The 22,642-nt window shown below is 33.8% G+C and overlaps 2 protein-coding genes across 38 annotated transcripts in view; both read left to right on the plus strand.

Moving 5' to 3' along the window:
* The window catches only part of LOC105218267 (uncharacterized), a 31,836-nt gene extending 29,978 nt beyond the window's left edge, over window positions 1-1,858 (plus strand). For 5 of the 6 annotated variants that reach the window (XM_054235689.1, XM_011193718.2, XM_029044099.2 and 2 more), the window contains one exon: window positions 679-1,858. In XM_054235689.1, the coding sequence (XP_054091664.1) occupies window positions 679-1,047 (369 nt within the window). In that variant the 3' untranslated portion in view covers window positions 1,048-1,858. Of the gene's footprint in view, window positions 1-87; window positions 642-678 lie in introns of those variants that run through there. The other variant, XM_029044101.2, reaches the window with a different exon arrangement.
* Window positions 1,859-3,969: 2,111 nt separating this feature from the next.
* Window positions 3,970-22,642, plus strand: part of LOC105218270 (twitchin) — a 107,133-nt gene continuing 88,460 nt past the window's right edge. For 21 of the 32 annotated variants that reach the window (XM_029044102.2, XM_029044108.2, XM_029044109.2 and 18 more), the window contains exons 1-12: window positions 3,970-4,121; window positions 7,446-8,018; window positions 9,978-10,008; window positions 10,109-10,271; window positions 10,390-10,531; window positions 13,454-13,589; window positions 14,038-14,238; window positions 16,640-16,941; window positions 19,573-19,793; window positions 19,896-20,298; window positions 20,367-21,019; window positions 21,803-22,141. In XM_029044102.2, coding sequence (XP_028899935.2) covers window positions 7,706-8,018; window positions 9,978-10,008; window positions 10,109-10,271; window positions 10,390-10,531; window positions 13,454-13,589; window positions 14,038-14,238; window positions 16,640-16,941; window positions 19,573-19,793; window positions 19,896-20,298; window positions 20,367-21,019; window positions 21,803-22,141 — 2,904 coding nt within the window. In that variant the 5' untranslated portion in view covers window positions 3,970-4,121; window positions 7,446-7,705. Of the gene's footprint in view, window positions 4,122-5,217; window positions 5,365-7,445; window positions 8,019-8,549; window positions 8,572-9,977; window positions 10,009-10,108; window positions 10,272-10,389; window positions 10,532-13,453; window positions 13,590-14,037; window positions 14,239-16,639; window positions 16,942-19,572; window positions 19,794-19,895; window positions 20,299-20,366; window positions 21,020-21,802; window positions 22,142-22,642 lie in introns of those variants that run through there. The other 11 variants (XM_029044112.2, XM_054235684.1, XM_054235685.1 and 8 more) reach the window with 6 other exon arrangements.

The raw sequence follows: 22,642 nt of genomic DNA on the forward strand, positions 1-22,642 counted from the left end.
GTTCATAGCAAACTTTTTACTTTATGTGAATGTATTGAATTGTCCGTTTGTCATTATGAATAAAATCGTGGTTAAATCGTGTCTTAGTAGGAGCACACGTACTTTCGCTTATCAAGATCCATCTCGGCGATAAAATAGGTGTGCTCACTAACCACTGTCCAATAGGTACACAAGCGGTAAGACTAGACAACCTGGCAGATGCAAGCTGACCAAACTGTTTGGAATCATCTAAGCAAGTCCTCCACCAATGCCCAGTGATTGCCCGACTAAAGTTGAACATATGACATAAGCCGTCTCAAGAGGTTTGTAGCAGAGTCCAAGCTCTTCGTGGAATCATAAGGGTGTTGGCGATCCGTCAGGAGTATTTGGGTGTCACAAAGGATAGACGAATTTGTCTAAGTGAGACTCTCCGCAGTTGCGGAGATCTACCCTTGACCTAACCTAACATAGGACCACAAGTAATTGTATACAGTGACTGCCACGGATCGTTTGTAACAAGTGCTGAAGGAACTCAACTTTGTACTTTTATGGAAGCAATCTCTAATGTATTTATTTAAAAAATGAATTTTCGCGTATTAAAACTTCAACAATATTTTATGAGTTAAGCTTTGCATGTATTATTTCGTAAGAACATTTGAAATTTATATGCTTTCTGCATTTATTTTGTTTTATTTATAGCCACTACATATCGAAGCATTTATCAAGCAACCTCGTCGCCGTAAACGAAGTACATCGTTAGATTGCCACGAGAGTGACCACGAGGTGCGTTGCTGCCGTTATCCACTAAAAGTGAATTTTACTAATTTTGGTTGGAATTTTGTCGTTGCGCCGACCTCATTCGATGCATTCTTTTGTAATGGGGAGTGTAAAGTTGGCTATCTGGAACAGTATACTCATACGCACATTGCATCATTAACCACATCGGCGACGCCATGCTGCTCACCAACCAAAATGAATCCTTTGAGTTTACTTTACTTTGATCAAGATCATAATTTAGTATTGAGCACGATACCGAATATGTCGGTAGAGAAATGCAGTTGTTCGTAAAGAAAACAATAAATTCAAAAGAAATAAAAAATCAGTAGGGTTAAAAAATAAAGAGCATTGATTGCAACCGCATGTCGAAGGAAACGTATTCAAATTAGGATTCCTTAATCCAAAATAAAAATGCAAGCTCATTTTGGTCCATACCACTGTACAACAATATGGTGCGCGTGTCGCAGACTTTGGGATTCATTACATATTTCGACCAATATTTATTAGCGGCCGCTCATCATCTGTATGTCGGGTGACATCAACGCAAATAACGAAATCGAAGAAGATAGACCATTTATCAAACAAAGGCCAGTGCGTTGTCTGTGAAAAAGGGTAAAATTGCATAATAACCAACTTTCGAAATTCGTTCACTTTATAATAGAGATTTTGGAATAAAACTTTACACAAACACTGTATTTGAGGTGTGACATCACTTATGGAAAAATTGTTGAAACTATAATTATCGGACTATAATTAAAAAAAAAAATCAGTTATCAAACACTAAGATCTGAATGCCTGTGGCTAATTTGTTACCGAAAATATTTCTCATATATTTTATAGAAAATCTGAGATAATATTTTACTTTGAATAATTTGCCGCTGTGCCAAAAGTGGTTGAAATCGGTTCATAACTTCCCCTAGCTCCCATACACCTGATATACGGTGACTTTGTGGCAGAACGAGTGAAATCGGTCCAGGAATTGATAATGATTTTCGTTATACTAGTGGGTAACAAATTGTGTGTTATCTTAATAAAATTAAATAAATAAATTGCGAGTGTGTAGAATGTTCCGTTACACACGAACCTATCTTTTCCTTTCGTATTTTGCTTTGTTTTACTTGACCGTATAGAAATGGCTGGTCAAAATGGAAATAGAGCTATATCGGTCGATGAGACGAGTAGTTTTTTGGTAGGTAATCAAATGTCAGCCTCGAAATCCAGCACAGAATCACTCTTGCCAACAGGTGCTACTTTGGACTGAGTAGGCAATTGAAAAGTAAAGTCTTCTCTCGACGAACCAATGCTGCTTTATGGTGTCCCCGTCCTGCTTTATGGTGTGGATCCCAAAAACCGCCGAGCTTAACGATGCTCGAAAATAATATTGTAATCGAAAAAATATTTGCAAACATCGACACTAATTGTTCAACTCAATAGAATAGAAAAAGAACTTGATGTACATAATTTAAAGTAACAAATTTTTCGCGAAGAAAGTAGCTAAATCCGAAGAAGAATTAGAAGACATTCCATGTACTCAAACCTTAGACGGTACTACAAAGCCAGTTTATAACTGCAGGCTGGCTTTTTAAGCTTCCACATCTATTCTATTCTGGCGTCAAAGTATCTTAAGGTGTTACATCTAGTTAGGAGCCCTTGAAAATGAAGTTTGTTTTTAAAATGTCCTGAGGAAACTTCTAAATTTATTATTCTAAGAATTTGTACACATATTATGGTAACAGTATTGAATGATTTTTTATTTGTAAAAATAACAGTTTTGAAGCTGCTGCAGTAGATCTCCAGGCTCCTCTCCCAAAAAAGACGTTTTGCGGAGACCACTATAGCTCTGAAGTGGTTCAACTAAATTGAAAAAAAAAAACAAATGGATTTCGCTAAAGTAATGTAATCAATCTTGTAATAAAATTAAAGGAATTCGCAAAACAATTTTTTTAGACAAAAAAACTTCGTTTAAGTACTAGAAAATATACAACAGAAGCCTCTGTATAACTTTGAGATTAATCGGTACAGCTATTTCCGAGAAATCTTGTCGCTAAAATTAGGCGTGTAACTTCAAAAATAATCGTGGGATTGTTTACTTGAATACATGTACATATGTATGTTACGAGAAATATGAAAAAAATGTTGTTTTGAAAATTCTAACTAGATGTAACCCTTAAAACAGCGCAAATTTTTTCGAAGTACAAAGTTAAAGTATGTATAGTTATAGACTTTTAAAAGTCTGAAATACCAAACAAGCTAGAAATGGAACCTAGGAATACTGAGGCTACATGTACTACATTCGCAGCGCTGAGTTGGCAGCTGGAAATTTTAAAGGCGTTTTTTCAAACTTTCCTCCTACGTTTGAAATTTGTAGGGTACCCTCAACATGTAAACGCATTTAATGGATTATCAATCAAAAACTTCGATTTTTTATAGAATAAACAAAAAAAAACGCAAAATTCGCACTTTTTATTTCAAATGTCTAACAAATATAAATTTTTTGGTATATTAATTTGGTAATAGTCCATGCCGTGTATTTAAGCTTACAGTTCACAACGCCGCTAATTTTTATTGTTTCCCATAAGCCAATCAGCCGACATGAAGGAAGTGCGAGCCAATTTTTTAGAGGCGGGGTGTTCAGAAGGCTGTGACTCAAGTTCTACACGATATTTTCACCTTTACATTTCCACACTCAAAAAATATATGCTAATAAATGAGAATAAACTCAAAGCTCTAAGTATTTATTAGTATCAAAAAAAAAAAAATCACTAAAAAACAGGCCATCACATGGCATGACCCTCATAATGTTCTTAAGAAATCCATATGTTTTAAAAGCCATATGTGTCCCTCATTCAACAAGATTTCAAATATGTACAACATAAAGTAAGATATAGAAGAAGGAATCATTTTTAGGCATATAGCAGTTTTTGGATAAGGTATAATTGTGCTATAAGTTGCACTTATTTTCGACGAGCTATTTCTTATAAGAAATTGCAACAAACATTGAAAATTTTTGATTTCTTTAACATTTCTTAAATTTTTTAACAGAAACTATCCGCCGCTTGCAAATAGCCTATTCCTCTTTATCATTTATATTATTTAGTAATGTTTACGAATTTCTACAGTTAAGCAGCATAAAAATGCAGCCACAGCAAATGTAATTTCAGCAATGTTCTAATTTTTGTTTTTGTTTCGGACAGCTTTTATTGGAATTCTTCTCTTTCACCTCAGATATCATTCACAGATGTTCTATTTTAATTTCTATTCTATTTTAAAATCAGTCCGATAGATACTCATGTCCAGAGTATGTCGAAGATCGTGCAGCTGCTCGAATATTAATAAGTGATTTGCTGAAGAATGCAAATTTTATAGTAAGCATGATTTAAAGTAACGTACGAACAGTTAATATAAATATAAAAATAATAATAACAATAAAAATAATTAAAAAACAGTTAACGACGTAACGGTAAACTGGGAAAAGTGGTGTAAACTTTTGAAAAAAAAAGTATTTTGCTTTTGAGTATTTTGCTTGGAGAAGTTATAAATTATGTATGTATACATATAACTACGGTGTTGAGCAGTACATTACAGTTGTTTGTGGCAGTTGACAAAAATACAAACAGACGTTTTGACGAGTGGAAAAATTCATTTTGCAAGTATTTGAAAATTCTAAAATGATTCATTTAATTACAAAAATATTCATATAATTCTGCAATAAATAAAATCTATATATGTAAAAAAGAATGAATTGTTTTTAACAAAATGTTGCTATGTTGTTTTAAAAAAGGTAACGAAATTCAAATTTATGAGGTTTAAAAGTAGCAAATGTTTTTCTTACATATTTACTTTTACTTTTTTTCGCATTTAATGATTTTGAAATTTGAGTACGTTCTAAAATATCTTTTGCACATGCAACCACGAGCATATACATACATTACATACATACATTTATATGCAGGCTAGTGTGCATGTGTAATGAATATGTAGAAAATGTTTAAATGAAAATTCAAATCGAATAAAAAAATAAGTATTGTGAAATATATAATTTGGTCTCAGCGCTATTACTTATGTATTAATTTACATACATATATTTGTATGTATGTATGCCCAAACGAGAATTCCAACATATTTTTCTACTGGATACACTGAAGCATAGTTTGCTAGCTAGGTATGTTCGAGAATAATTTATGAATAAGTAGATTTATTTTTAGTACGACTGAATCAAACACAATACGTTTTATATACAATACAAAGTTAAAAATAGCACAAGAAAATTTGTAAGTAAAGATATATATGCAGCGTATAATGAAAAATTTGAGAAAAGCGAAAAAATACAAAAAAAATAAAAAAAAAAATACTTTTAACAATTCAAAAATTGTATTTCTTGCGTTATTTGGGTATGTTTGTGTGTATGTATGCTTTGTATCACTGTATTTTTTACTGCATGCCTGTGCGAGTGCACATACATAAGTCAGCAGGAATTCGTACAATTGAACGAGTGAAATAGTTGAAATTCAAAAAAAATGACGATAATAAGTATATTGAGAAAAAGCAAATATTATTACGAAATTTATTAAAACGATCGAAAGTACTCGCGCTAATGTTCGTGACTTGGTAAGATATTTGTGAAATTCTAAAAATACACATTATCCAAAAAATTGCTCGGAAATAATTTTATATATTTTCCAAATGCTGTGACTTTCAGTGCTACGGAGTGTGTAAACGGTGAACACCGGTAAAAGCTTAAAAAACCCGCATATATGTGAAATGTATAAGGCATAAATTATATGGCACAAGAATAAAAAAATAAATTAAATAAAAAATACACAGATACATAAAATATCGACAATTGTTTATGTGAATTTTATACAAAACATATATTTGCATATAATAAATATTAATCTTGTGAAATGTGCAAATACATATATATTTTTTTGAAAATTTGTATATACTATATTTATATATATAATATAATATGTATACATATAAATACGAGCATGTAGTGCACTAAATTGGTTGGACTCTTCCACCAATGCTGAATACATTTTAAACTTAAATAGATATATATGTATATATACATATACACCATATGATGATTAATTATAGTGTTATACCAAAAAATTGCTAAAAGTATATAATGTTTCAACGCAAAACAATATTAAATATTAGAATTATCGGATGATGGCATATGATAATATAGAGAGATTTATGTATACTACTTATAATAATTGAAAAATTTAAAAAAATTAAACTTAAAAATATTTTCTACATACCGCATGACATTCATTATGTGGAAATAATAAAAGAAATTAACAAAATACTTAAAAATAAGTTGTGTGCTGTAAACGATATATATATTTTCCCATAGTTCCTAGTAAGAACATAGGGCCTAAATGAACGATAGTCTCTCTATTTTATTATTTTGCACTGAAATAGTTCTGATGTTTAACGGTAATAATGTTGGAATTTTCCAAATTAAATATTTTTATTTTATTTTTTGGTTTCAAACCATTGCGGCCTAATAAACGGTTAATTTAGTTTAACGACTGTGGGCTTACTTATGTAGGTAGGGATAGTGGATGTCGAACGACGCAATCAAACAGTGTCGAATTAGAACTACTAAAGAAGTTCTTATATTGTTCCTTTTAACCTCTAACAATCGGCAAGTGCGGTTCCATACAGGCCACGTTTGTCTGCTTTTTGAACAAGTCTGCGATTGTGTTCACTGAGACTTAGCCAACTCTATGACATAGTTGTCGATTAAGTGTTTACAAGTGGACAAAGGCATGTATATTCCCTATTTATTGAATTCTAATTTTTTTGGTGCCAATTCTGTCAAGTTCATCTGCTTCACAGTTACCTGGTATATCGCTGTATACTGGAATCCATTGTAGTTTTATCGTAAAATAGGAAGCTAGTTCTCCTAACAGCTCAAGACATTCCTTCACCAACTTCGAAATATAAATGCATTTGTTTATTGTTATAAGCACCTCAATTGTCAGAATAAGAAGGTATTATTTAATTGCAGCAACCTCGCCTTGAAAAACACTACAATGATCTGGTAGTCGGAAGGCGATTCTGGTATTTAGCATTGCTGAAAAGACACCTCCTCCCACTCGTTTATCCAGTTTGGATTCGTCCGTCCGTCTTTCTCTTTATCCAATCTGGAGGGGAAGGCAATATTGTGAGCAGGCTTAATACCATGCATTCTTACTTACCAAAAAAAAAATAATTCTTGGAAACCGGTGCTTTATTTAGTAAACTAAGTAGGCGATTGACCGATAAACGATTGATTTTGGAATTGCCAAAATCTGTACTTTGACCTGTTTAGAAGTAAGCACCACACAGATAAACTATTGTTCCACCATTGTCCGACCAAACATTACTGGGTAAATGAATGAGTTGTGGTTATTAGCTCATTGACACCGGCTCAGCGTTCCAATGTCTGCGGTATTCGCCGTTGCCAATGTTCAAAGAACCATAAATCTTACGCAAAACCTTTCTATCGAAAACTCCTAGACTAATAATTTAATAACTTTACAAGAAACACGAAGCAATTCACTGGCAGTTATTTTGAATGAGATCCACGTATATAACAATCTTGCTATTCATGTATATTTTATTTTTATATAATAAAGTTCTACTTGAATATAATATGTAACTGACTCTTTGTTATTTATTTTGAATATTTTCAGGTTACAATAACGTCGTTACTAAAGAGTGAGAGAGCGTATAATTTAAGAGAAATCTGTTTAGTTAAGGTCCAAGAAAATCTACAATACAATCGACTGAAGTTGCTTTCCTGCTTCAAGTAGAGTTCGAAAAAGCGATAGTCACACCTAAATACCTAAAAAACGAAAGCCCAAATCTGTGTATACCATCCATTTTTAAGGGCACATGGATAATAATTAAATACAAAATTGCAGAGGTGTTTTTGTTATTTTAATTATTCAGCATGGGAGTTGCTGAAGAATTTGCTCCCAGCTTCGTGAAGAAGCCACAACTTCGACAAGAAGATGATGGCAATCGGTTAATTTTTGAATGTCAATTGCTGTCGTCACCCAAGCCTGACATTGAGTGGTACCGCAGTGACAATTTGTTAACAGAAAATGAAAGAACCAAATTTAAAACACAACCAATTGCTGATAACAAATTCACAGTTATATTAGAACTCGATGATGTCATTGAAGCGGACGCTGGACTATACAAAGTTAAAGCAAAAAATAAATCAGGGGAAGTTTCAGCATCAATCAACTTAAATTTCAGACGTAAGTATGCCTATTAAAGTTGTATGTAGTATATTGGTCAGGTGTGAATTTGCCACAAATCTTAGTCATGAATAGTGTGGAAACAAAATCTAAAATGTTACAATAAAACTCTTCGTATTGTAGGAATATCAATATTTAACAGTGTAGTTGTTTTCTATGAATATGTTTACTCCACATAGTATAATAAAACCGACAATTTCAGATGTTTTGTCATATATGACCAGTAAATTACCTTTGGCTTTTATTGGTGAGAGCAAATAATTTTCAACCCTTTGTAATTAACCATAATTAATTGTTCCTATGTTTAATAACACATTCTTCGTTCAAATTACAAATAGCCTATTAGTGAGCGATCTTAAAGCAAAAGATTTAGAAAATTCTAGTAGAATAATGCAGCAGCCGATACGTAAGATAAAATATTGCTGAAATTTCGGTTCATTATTAGTTTATAATTAGTTTTTAATGTAATGAATTTGTATTCTTTACGAATAATGAAATAATTGTTTTTCACATTTTTTTGTCATTGAACAGCCGCTGACGAACCAAAGGAGAAGTAAGCAACATTCATAATTATATAAAAGAAGTCGTATTTTTTTGTACACTAATTGAAAAAAGCTATGCAATGTCATAACATAAATCTAATATTGAAAATAATGAATTAATGAAACCGTCTCAAATTTTGAGAATCGGAGAAAATTCGAGTTACGATTAAGTTTATAAAAAATACGGCCAATATCAGAATTCCTTTGACATATTTTTGATTTTTTTTTGCTTATAAAGCACATCTAACGTTTACCGCTGCTAATAACCAAACTGAAAAACGTAACAACTTAAAGCGAACTCAATCAACACAGAAACAGCATTATATTTTCTATAAACTGCATACTGTACTCAGCTGGTATATCCAAAATTTACACATTAATAGCCTTTTCACAAAGCCAAATTAATTTAGTACATTAAGACTATAAATAAAAAAACAGTGTTTGCCATTCTGCTGTAACTGCAGCTCTAGACCGATTGTCAAAAAAAGCATTTTTAGAACCAATTTCTTGAATATAATTGGTGTGTGTAAACGCGTAATCTGCGGTATTTCCTCTTCTTTATTGGTGTAGTCACCCTTTATTCGGTTAAAGCCGAGTTAACCATAGCGTACCAATAATTTTTCCTTTTGGCTGTCTGGCGCCAATTATTGATAACATGTGCAGTAAGCTCCTTATCTCCCTGATCTTTTCATCGGAGCAGATGACTTCCTCTTACTCGGGTCGGGTACTGCATCTAAAACTTTCAAAGAGTGTTTTCGTCCATTCGGACAATATGACTTAGCCAGCGCATCCGCTGTCTTTTTATTCACTGAACTAAGTCTATGTCGCGGTATAACTCGTATAGCTCATCATTCCATCGTCTGCGGTATGGTTGCCAATGTTCAGAGATCCAAAAATCTTAATAGTGCCGTCTCATCGGCTGCAGACATCGTCCATGCTCCTGCACCGTAAAGCAGCACGGGAATGATGATGAGACTTGTACATTTTGGTTTGATCTGCGGTATTTCCCAACTGAATAAATAAATGTTAAATATATGTTTCTTGTAGCTTAAATGACTGAGGTTTTTTTGTTGATTTATTATACATATAATATTCCACTAACTACTACAAATAACTTCATTACTATTAGTCGAAATAGTACTAACATTTCATATGCATATTGTCGAGAAGAAATGTTTATTTTTTGTTCATTATTTGTTCATTATTTGTTACTGCAAAGGCTTATCATAAGTGCCATTTTATTTTCAAAAATCCCTAAATCGCACTATAAGCCACCATACAGTCGTAGCTAAACATTATGCTGCAGGAGTTCTTAACATTATTCTTCATTTGCTTTAATATTAATCTTTATTTCTATATAATGCAAGCATTACCGCTTTTTGCTTTTCTTTTGTTTAATTTTGTGCAAAACCATAAGTTGGCAAATTTGCTGTCAGCGATTCTGATCGGTAAGTTCCACTGCTTTGCATATTGAACGCATAAATTTAAAAATGATATAATGAAATTTCTTTTCCTTTGGCAATATTAACCACTTCTGTATTGTAACAGACAAATCGACGGTTTCGCGCCGACATTCGCGAAAAAGCCCGCAATCCGACAGGAAGACGATGGAAAACGTCTGCTCTTCGAATGTCGGGTCAATGCAGATCCCATACCAACCATTAGCTGGTTTCACAATGGAAATCCCGTTAAGGAATCGCCAAGGCATAAAGTTAGTATAGATATATATAATTAATACATTTCTAAGGCGCTTATAATTATTTCACAAGTGTCAGAGCACCGTCTAAGTACTATTGCTCAATAACTTTGTGTATGTTTACTGTTTTCAGATGACAATACAGAAAGATGTAAATTCATACTTTGCTTCCTTAGAAATAAAAAATGTCACTGTTGAAGATGCTGGAAAGTATAAAGTAAATGCTAAAAATGAGCTCGGAGAAAGCAATGCCACCATAAGCCTGAACTTCGACAGTAAGTACCACATTAACATAGTTATCATGAAATATTGTAAAGCTTAAGACATATATTAAATTATTTTCTCTCTTTTATATTTATATAAATTAAGATTTTACGTATCAAATTAAGTACAACGATATCTTATTTCAGTGCAGTGCAACTTAAGACGAATTTATTTAAAAATACAATCACTTCACCACTTCCTGCACAATGCAGCTTAAAATATTATACTTTGCAATTTTAGAATTATTACATGGCTTACGTTTTTATTACTTACCATAGCAATACTGCAAAAAAACATTTACACATACATGTATGTGGGCTGAGTTAAAAATTTGAACTACTAAGCTGTCTAGTAAATAATACTAATTAAGCTATTATATGGTTGAAATAACTTAACGAGTGAACCACTTTTTTAATACTCGAGTTCAGCCAAGTAGTCAGCAGCTTCTTCAAACGAAAGAAGTAGTAGACAATTGTTATGGACGATTTTCCATTGTCCTTACTGACAATATTCTTTGTAAGACTGATTAGAGTAAATATATACTCTTAACTCAATACCAATTGTTGATACCAACCCAGGTCCTTCTCCACCTGGTCTTTCCAACCGAGTGGCGGTCTTTCTCTTTCTCGGCTTCTACCAGCGGGTGCTGCATCAAACGCTTTCAAAGCTGGAGGCTGTCTTTTTATGCGCTGAACAATGTCTCTGTCATCGTATAGCTCATACAGCTGCCGCCGTCTGCGGTATACGCGGTTGCCAGTGTTCGAAAGACCGTAAAACTTACATAATCTTTTCTCACTTCTAGTGTAGCCTAATCACCCATAAAGCAGCACGGGAATGATGAGTGACTTGTAGAGTTTGGTTTTAGTTCATCAAGAGAGGAGTTTACTTTTCAGTTGCCTACTCAGTCCAAAGCAGCACCTGTTGGCAGCATATAGTATTTATTAGCTAAGATAAAATGCCTTACAAGAAAATATATTGGTATCAAGGATACATAAAAAACACCTGCTCATATACTGACACAATGGTTTATACATATTTACGCGTAGTTCGCCCTTTCTTACATATTTTCTTCAACATGCATTTATCGGATTCACAATCATTAATAGCGTTGTAAATATTCATGTCACACAAATATCAAATAATAGCTTACATATGTATGTAATCAATTCAGTCATATTTCAATACGGCTGGCAAAAAATTGTGATATGTCTTCTCTTTGTTAAGTAGAGTAATAAATATATAAATACCTGTTTTATGATTAAGCATATAACATTTTAATATTTCACTTCACATCTTCATACTTATAAAGTTTTATGAGCCTAGATCGGCCGGTGTTCGGCGAGTTTTGACATGCACGCTTTTGTCATTTTATTTTTCAAATGAGTCCGTTTGTGCGTCTTTTCAGATTAATAATTCGATATAGTAGATTACCGCAATTATTATAGCTTTCCACAAGTAGTCGATATAACCTTCATACCTTATGAAAACGGTGGCCATCAACGACCGACAGACTTTGTTGGTCTGCTTCTTGGTGTCTAGTGTATATCACTGGATTTATCTCTCCTCAACAAACTCGATTAAACAGCAGAAAACACTACCGTGATGTTGTCTCACTGCATACATAGCGCCTACAGCTTTCTCAAGCTCAATACTTCATGCAGCATATAGCCCACTCGTTTTATTTGAGAGAGTAGCAATCTGCACCTTCAATCTATCAAAACAAGTTCGTGATGACGTTATCATCCACAGAAAACATAGGCATGGCTCATGAAAATCCGGCGTAAAAATATTTTTCTTTGAGAAGACTCACGGTATATATTACACAAGTGATCTTTGATTTCATTCCTTATTCAAATTCGCGGAAAATTACGCTCCCACTTGTGCTCAATTATCACGAATTAAAACTAGTGTAGCTATTCAAGAGAGGATTGGCCAGACAATACAAAGATAAAAAGTGACCTAAATTGGAGAAAAAACTTTCCTCGCCCCCGTACTCAAAATAAGATGAGTTTTCGAGTTGTATTTAAAACTATATAGATGTCTATGTATGTATATTAATTGTAAATATTTAAATACTTAATAGAACTTTATGAATTCAGTCTCTCTATTTGGCCTTAGAAAGATATATGTATATGCATTAGTAGAAAAACTTCATTCATAGGCTTGACTTTGGTGAGATCAACTCTCTTACTACTTGTTGCACAGCATATAGCCTTTCCGCATAGCAGTTAATTGAGTAATTAGCCGGCCTTGATTAAAGCGCTGATTTCGGGTGGTCGATTTACCAAATAAAAGAAAATATTTTTTTACTAAAATAATTTTAAATTGAATACAAATCGAGTTGAAACTGAAATGCAGCGCTGCGGGTTGTTATCCACGCTGTAAATTTGGATGTGTTTATTGTTAAAATAGCAATCAACATCTGAAACTGACAAACTTCTTATATATATTGTAATGGAATAAGTTTGGGCACAGCAGCACTTTATATGTATACGCTCGCAATTTCAAGTATTACATATATACTTATCCATAGTTCCTAGATGGAACACGATTTTTTAATTATTTCTATTGTATTGTATGTTGTACATATGGTTTTTGCTCGTAAGTATGTACAGTGAGTAACTTTAAAATTTTACTTCATTATTGATTTTAACCATTTTATGCGCACTCAAGTGCTTGAAATAAAAAAACGAATATTAAAGTTACTCACTGTATGTAGTTATGCATACAGAGGTTTGGGGGTATTTGTACATTGAATGTAATTAAGTCTGAACCTCGATCCGATTTCTGGTGTGCCCATTTCGCATATGATATGTTGATGCTAATGTGCATTAGCTCAAACTCCTTGTAAGTTAGTATACGCTCAGTATTTGCCGTTTAAATAAATGTTCAACAGTTAAAGTCAACCAAACTATATGTATGTATAAATTTAGGCGATGAAGCACCGGTGCCTGACGACGGCATTAAACCGACATTTACTGAACGCCCAGTTATACGCCAAAGTGAGGACGGGGGCAATGTAACGTTTGAATGCAGATGTGTCGGAGATCCAAAACCAAGTGTCACGTGGTACGATTATCTATATATATTAATGATAAAACTGAGTGTTAAACTCATTGTTGCAAATATGTAGTTTGTGCGCTTTGCACGAATAAACAAGTAAGAAATTCATTTATGAAAATCTATACTACTTAAGCAGCCAACTAGAATTCAAAATTGTATTACAACTATTTATACAGCACGATGTATAAATGTGAATAAGGGCAATGTTGAATTTGTATAGTTTTATAGTTAAAAGAGTGATAAATATATATCACTATATTGGGTGCAAATGTGTGAAGGCACTCTACAATATTTTCAATCCCAAATTATGGGTTTAGTTGTAATTATCAGTTGAGGGTACAGCAGAGCATGCAGAGGAAAATTCTTACTTTTTTATTGGGTTGAAGGCACAGACGTATTACATATTGTGCATAAAATATATATTATCCGCGTACGACTTGTGCTTTTTAAAAAGGTTTCACGGTCAGGAGGAACTCAAGGAAGGTGGCAGATATACAATGTCTCTATCTTTGGATCAAAAACTATATCACATGGCGCGTTTAGAGATCAGTAGTGTTATTTCAAGTGATCAAGGAGAATATCGCGCGCGTGCAAGAAATCAGCACGGCGAAGGCGTGGCTACAATCAACCTTAACTTTGAAAGCGGCTCAAAAAAGTAAGATCAAATATTTTATGTTAATTTAAATCAATACTAGTGTGCAACTAGTAACGTGGTTATGGTGGTAAACGCAAATTTTTTACATACATACATTTCTATTGACTTACAGCCATAATTTTTTTTATTTTAATAAACAATATAATATAGTATAAAATTAGTAGTAATTAGTAAATAGTATATAAAATAAAATATATAAAAAATTAAACCAAAATAAAAATTTATTAAAAATATTATATATATTTAGGGTATTCACAAGGTGTCATATTGTGTCATATCGTCATATTGTCATATTTTTTTATGACTGTCCTATCAACACTGTTGTTGTTTCACATGCAAAATTAAAATATGACTCATACAACATTGCGTGGTATGTTTCTTGAGTTCGTTATTCTATATATGGCCAAAACCTGATATATGTCCGTATTTTCCAGATATATGCAATGTGCGGTATAAATCGGTTGAGAAGTGTTTGGGCAGAAGGGCACGAGCGAAACCGACCACTGACCGACCCAAAAAAACCGGTTATTCACAGAAAACCGACTACCCACTCGTCGAAGTTTTGCCCCAAAGCCCCACCCACCGACCGCTCACACTGCCACGAGTGTGTCCCAAAAAAACCGGTTCTAAAAAGTAACCGGTTACTGCAGTACTAGGCATATGCCGCAAAAAACCGAAAAAATTCGGCAGCAAGTGCCCCTACCCTCTACTACTACTACTTTTTGCGGCATATGCCTAGTACTGCAGAAACCGGTTACTTTTTGGAACCGGTTTTTTTGGGACACACTCGTGGCAGTGTGGGCGGTCGGTGGGTGGGGCTTTGGGGCAAAACTTCGACGAGTGGGTAGTCGGTTTTCTGTGAAGAACCGGTTTTTTTGGGTCGGTCAGTGGTCGGTTTTGCTCGTGCCCTTCTGCCCGAACACTTCTCAATCGATTTATACCGCAGATTGTATATATCTGGAAAATACGGACATATAACTGGTTTTGGCCTCAGCAAAAATCGCTATGATTAAGTGTAGAAATATGACAAAATATGACATACAACAGTTAAGAGTGCTCACAAGTGTCGTATTTTTAAGAATATTAAAATATGACATAAGACATACAACAAAGCTTGTGAATTGCCTAATTATATGACTAGCGCATCCGACAGGCATTGCCCTGCATGATATTTCAAGCTATTAGGGTATTAAAGAGTTAAGGATAATTAAATAATTGGCATTAATATATAATTGGATTGAATATTTGGTACACAGTCAGTAGCGACATCCAATTAGAAAGTATTTTCCAAACAGAAACTATTGTAAAGGGTGATCCATTTCGAGGTTCCCAACTTTTTTTAACTTCTTTTTGATGACCATTGTTGAAACCAAATATCACCTTTTTATGCTATTTCTTCTTTAAAATTTAATGTTTCTGACGTTTTTCGTTAGTGAGTTAACGCACTTTTAGTAATTTTCAACCTAACCTTTGTATGGCAGGTGGGCGTGGTTATTATCCGATCTAAGAGAACCGACTAAAGAAAGTTTGGTTTATATAGCTTCATTGGTTTGCGAGATATATACAAAAAACCTATTTGGGGGAGGGGCCACGCCCACCTCCCAAAAAAAATAACATCCAAATACGGCCCTAACTAGGACCATCCTTTGTACCAAGTTTTACTGTTATAACTTTATTTATGGCTTAGTTATGACACTTTATATGTTTTCGGTTATCGCCATTTTGTTAGCGTGGCAGTGGTCCGATTTTGCCCATTCACGGTCCTAAGGAACATGTGTTTCAAGTTTCATTAAGATATCTCAGTTTAACTCAGGTTATCCGTTGCACCGACGGACAGACTGACATTCGGATTTTTACTCGTGTCGCCACCCTGATTATTTTGATATATATAACCCGTTTAGTTTCATAACTTACAAACAACCGTTATGTGAACAAAACTATAATACTCTCTTAGCAACTTTTGTTGCGAGAGTATAAAAAGGTTACCGAAAAAGTACCTATACTTGGATTACCCGATGAAATAGCTGTTCAACAGTGCAAAGCGTAAAAACTGGTTTCTTGTACAGTTTCGTTTTGGGAAAGATAGTGGGTTTTTTCTATTATTAATATCTTTTAGTTCATTAAGTTATTAAAATAATGATACCATTTAGCAAGCTCTGTCTCATTTGCTGTAAAGAAGTTAAATTTTTAGCAAATAAATATATTAAATAAGAAACACAAATGTGATTCTTTGCGCAAAACCCACACTTTTTGTAAGAAAACTAAATAATATAATAATGTTTGTATGTAAAAATGCCACCATTTTCGAAATTTCCAGAAAGTGATTTTATAATAAAAGTAAAAACAAAAAAAAAATAGTATATAATTCAATTATGAAAACGACCTAAAATTATCAATACAGAATTCCGGATGGTAAATCGCCGCGTTTTCCAAAAAAGCCAACCATTCGACAAGAGGAAGATATATTAATAATGGAATGTATATTAGAGGCACATCCGGTTCCAGACATAACATGGCATTGTGCCGATAACAAAATTGAAGATTCAAAGCGTACAAAGATGTCAAGAAGGGCTATTTCTAAGGACACATATGTGTTAACATTGGAGATCCAAAACCCCACCAAGGAGGATGGTGGCAATTATCGCTGCAATGCCGTCAATGTGTATGGTGAAAGCAATGCGAATATAGCACTCAATTTTCAAGGTATATTACAAAATATACATACATACATACTCTTTCGTACGTTGGTGACTTTACTTACTCCTTTATCTTTATCTATCCAATTATGTACAACTTACATTCTCTCTATCTCTAAGTTCAAATAGTATCATACGATTTTATTATGTATGTATATATGAATATAAACCTTGCGGTATAATCAATCGGTTATAAACCACTATACATCTAGTGTGAACCAGAAGTCCAACTAGTGAGACGACACTGTTTAAAAAAGCAATTTAAGACACGAAATCAGTGATCAAACAAAATCTTACAATAGTGAATCTTTTTTATAAAAGGCATAACTCTGAGATTTTTTTAACTAGTTGGATTTCAGTTAGTAATTTCTAGCTGTAAAGTGGTATATTTCCTGATTAGTTTGTTGCTTCACTGCAGGGCAACCACAAAACACCTCTACTTATACATACATGTCATACATACATATGTATGTATCAACCGTAGGTGTTATTTATATTTCACTATGCATGTTTTTGTATTAATATTTTCCAAATGAGTATTATTATCAATGGTTAGTTATACCATATATTCTCACAACAAATACTTATTATATTATTATATAATAGTTGGGTTTTTTGATTTTATGCGTTGCACTAGTTGAAATTGTAAATGACAGGTTAGCGGTTTGAGTTAATATTTATAAAGTGATGGTGCAAATTGTAGTAAAGGTAAACAACTAACCTTTATCTTTTTACGACCTTGCTTATTAATATTGTTATTTATTTATATAAATCTGTCTTGCCGCCTATCCTCGCAATTCTGTCATTATTCAATAATTTTTATTACCTATAAACAAATTATTTCCTTTCACTTTCTCACGTCTAAATCAAGACATACAATACGAATACTTTCTCTCTATTTGAGTTTACAACTCAACCTGAGGTTTCTACTCAACCTGAGTTTACAATTCAACCTGATTTTACCACTCAACCTTAGATTACAACTCAACCTGAATTTTCTATTTAACTTGAGTTTATAACTTAACCTGAGTTTTTAACTCTATCCTCGCTGATCTCTAATTGTAAAGCTGCTAATTTTGACGTTGACTGGCGTTAAAAGAGTCTTGGAAAATCTCTATGCATTTATAGGGATCCGAATAATTTTGTTTAGTTACATATTCATAAATATTGTGGACTTGTATTGTCTCAGATTACTCGTAGCATTTTATTAAGAGTTCATATATCTAAAAATAAATTGAATTCATAATTACTGCACGCATAATGGGACGCTGTGCTCCTCAAGGAATACAAACACAGAGTATACAAAGTCCGTACGTTCCTACGACGCAGACCGCATATTTAGTCGGTCAAGGACTGACAACTCGAAAGTGAACACAATCACAGTTGTACGTAACCGCAACGGAAACCGGATATTAAGCCGGTCAACTAGGCAGCATCGCTTAAAATTATATGGGGAATGTTTCTGGAACCAGCGGCACTAAGAGAGCGCGGACACAAACAAAGAGTCTACAAATACCGTTCGTTCCCACGACGCAGACCGAATATTTGGCCGGCCTAGGACTGTTGTACTGTTAACCAAAACGGACCCGGATATTTAAGCGTTGAAGGAATGTCAACTCGGCAGCATTATTTGTGGAATGCTTCTGCCGCTAAAACATCAGTTGACAGTTCGTGATCGGATAAAAATTCTACACCAAGCAGATTACGTCGAGCCGACTATCGTCGGAACGTATTGTGTTAACCCAAACTATTCAAGCGTCGAGTAGCCAAATAACATATTCATCTACGTCATATATGATTTTGAGATAATTCAATGCGCGAAGTCCGGTATTATCCGCTTAAAATATTAATTGCTTCATCCTTGTAATACATATACATAATTTATTTACACATAACATTTTTTATTTCAAATACGTTTCTACCATTTGGTGGAACATTTAAAACTAATAAGCTTGCCACAGACAAGTACATATACACCTAGTCAAAATACTATTAGTTTTAGCACAAAAATATTTACTTTATTATTATTATTACACACACTAAATAAATATATGTATTGTAAACATAAGAAGTATCAAATTTACCCACTAGTCCATGCTTAATTACTTTGTAATGTCATTTTTGTACCAAATGCGGGTTTTTATTGCAATATTTCAGCGTTGCAAATCACGGCAAAAAACGTTGCGGTTCGGATCAGTGGTTCAACTACCGTATGCTTACTGTGGATTTGAGATTTCGTACCAAACTGAGACATTTTGGTGGTTTAGGTTTGGTTTTCGCATTTTAAATACGGTTCTGTTCAAATCCCGTATAAACCGGCTGTTCGGTTGAGTGGAAAAAATCTGTACCGCTTCAAGAACAGTATGTAGCTCTTAACCGCGGTACGGTTTCGTTCAAATGGCTTAGTTTGTTATATCTAGAGATATCAAAGCACGTAAAACAAGGCTGTTCCGTTCACGACGGTTTGCACCGCTGCAATATTGCATATATATATATATATATATATATATATATATACATATATAAGTCTATAAGTAGGTGTATATCAATTGTTTTATGTTAAGTGTGTTATAAATTATGTAGCTCCTTTAGTATTTCTTACTATGCATAAATTATTAATGTTTTAATTACACACCAGGTACCAATGATAATGGTTTTGCGCCATCATTCATCGAGAAACCTCGAATTATACCAAACGATTCGGGTACGCTGATTACTATGAAATGCAGATGTAAAGCGAAACCTGAGCCCACAGTTAGTTGGTATAGAGGTACACAATCGGTTACCGAAAGTAAAAAAATCAAAATCAAATCGACCCTAATTGCGGAAGACACATTCGAACTGACTTTAGAGATAAAGGTATAGTAAAATGAATTATTGATTATAAGTAATTCAATGCCATTGTTAATTTAAATTACAAAATAGTGTTTGAAACTAATTTTCGAAACTTTTTTCATGCAGGATCCTGGTGCAGCTGACGGCGGTACTTATCGTTGTAATGTTCAAAATGAGTATGGAGAGTCCAACGCAAATCTTAATTTGAATATCGAGGCTGAACCAGAACCGGAAGGTGAAGGTCCCACGTTTGTGGAGAAACCACGCATAATATCTGAGAATAAGGGAAAACTGGTAATCATGGAATGTAAGGTTAAGGCCGATCCAAAACCAGATATAATTTGGTACCGTAACGGTCAAGTTATTAAAGAGAGTAGTAAAATAAAAATGTTTATGGAGCGACGTGGTGATCAGTACTACATTAAGTTGGAACTCATTGATCCACAACTCGAAGATTCTGGCCTCTATAAATGCAATATCAAAAATACCTTGGGTGAACTAAATGCTAACTTGACATTAAATATTGAAAGTAAGTAGCTTTTGCAATATGACTATAAATATAATCTTATATGAATTTTGTAATATCGTTGCTTTCAGTCGTTCCAGTTATTAAAGATAAACCCAAAATTATAAAAATCATTAAAAAACGTACTGTAGTCATTGAATGCACGGTAGCGTCCAAATTTGAACCAAAATGTACATGGTACAAGGAAGAAACAGCAGTCAAAGAAAGTCAACGCCACGTTTACCGTGTCGAACAAACCAAAGAAGGCGAGTTCGCCGTAAAGCTGGAAATAAATGAAGTGAAGGAAACTGACAAGGGCTCTTACAAACTCATTGCAAGCAATAAGAAGGGCGAGGCAGTTTCACAAATAGTGGAACTTATAGACATACCAGAAGAGGAACGTAAACCAACTGAACCAGAGCTAGTTAAAAAGCTTTCTGATCAGACTGTAACCGAGTCGAAAACATTCGAATTACATGTCACATTGAAGCAGAGTGATCGCAAATGCAAAGTTGAATGGTACAAGGGAAGCATATTGATCCGTGAAACGAAAGAAATTACAACCACATTTGATGGTACACATGCGAGGTTAACATTCAGCTCAGCACGACAAGAGCATACTAGCAATTACAAGGTAGTCATCTTCAATGAGAGTGGAAAGACAGAATCAACTTGTAAGATCACCGTCGTTAAGAAGGACGCAAAGAAAAAAGACACAAAGCAGGAAGCAGAGGAGAAAATAAAGGTAATAAAATTATGCATAGTGGACCGAGCAGCCGGTACTAACTATAAGGATGCACATACTATATATATACACATATATATATATATTTTAACTTAGTCCAAAGTGGAACACAGGGCCTCAACATATATATATATATATATTGCTCTATAGATATTTTAATCTACCATAAACATAAAGGTCATAACAGATATATTAGTATAAAGCCAACTCTTCTTCTTCTTGACTGGCGTAGACACCGCTTACGTGGTTATAGCCGAGTCCAAAACAGCGCGCCACGCATCTCTCCTTCTGGCAGTTTGGCGCCAATTGGTTATTCCAAGCGAAGCCAGGTCCCTCTCCACCTGGTCCTTCCATCGGAGTGGAGGTCTCCCTCTTCCTCTGCTTCCACCAGCGGGTACTGCATCAAATACTTTCAGAGCTGGAGCACCTTCATAAAGCCAACTGTTCATTTCAATAAGCGCTTTAACATTTTCTTGATATTATAATGAAATTTAAAATCCTGTACCGTTTTCAGTATGATAAAAATTTACTTCATACCAGCAAAATGTCCGTTTACAGTTTTTGTAGCATTGTTATCTTCTTTTATTAAGATGATCCGTTGGATAAAATTTAGTTTTTAACATTCTTCGTTAGTGGGTTATCATTCTTTTTATAGTTTTGAAATACACTTACTGTAAGGGTGTATGGTATTAAAATTCGAAATTATCGTAGAGAAAAGTATGCTTTTATTTTATACAACTCCTCATTTTTTGCACAACACTCTAATATTTATCTACAACTCAGAAGGAGGATGAGGAGAAGGAAGCTGAGAAGTCAGAAGAAAAACAAGAAAAGAAAGAACTAGAAACGAAGGAACCAGAAAAGATTAAAACTGTAGAAGAAAAGAAGCTGAAAGAAGTTGAAAAGAAGAGTATCGAAGAAGTTGAGAAAATTGAGGAGAAAAAGAGTGTTACAAAAGATGAGCAGATTGTTGAAAAACAAAAGAAACCCATTGAGCCGAAAAAGCCAAAAGAACCTGTAACCGATAAGAAAGGAGACGAAGTCCAAAAAGATCCAAAAGAAAAATCAACCAAAGTTTTTGAAAATCAAGAAAAAGATAAAAAACTAAAAGATAAACAAGAGGTAAGAATTATGAATGCAGCACTTGATAATGACTAAAACGGCCTCTTGCACTGCGATATCACTGCATTAACGCACAAATTATTGCTTAAAGGGTTAATTTACTAAATAATGATACCAATTGCTGATTTTTTTGTTGCCCTTACAATTCACAATGCAAAACCTACTCGTAAAATGAAAACTATTATTTCTAATGAAGCTAACTATTTATTTTTGTACTAAACTCAATCAAACATTATATACCTACATACGTACACACGTACACAAAAGAAGCACGTAGATGATTGAACTGTAAATATTTTAGCCGACGAAACCTGGGTCCATACTAGGAAAACGCTTTACTTTTTATTTTTCTATTCACCAACAGCCTTATAGCGTTTTTAGACAGCAGTTAATTGATCAAATAAACGGCCTCTGCTCGATTAAAACGCTTATTAAGATCGATTTACCATACAAAATAAAATCTAAATTAATTTTTAATTAAATTTTAATCGACTTGAAAAT

Source organism: Zeugodacus cucurbitae, chromosome X (assembly GCF_028554725.1).
Source record: "Zeugodacus cucurbitae isolate PBARC_wt_2022May chromosome X, idZeuCucr1.2, whole genome shotgun sequence".
NCBI lineage: Eukaryota > Metazoa > Arthropoda > Insecta > Diptera > Tephritidae > Zeugodacus > Zeugodacus cucurbitae.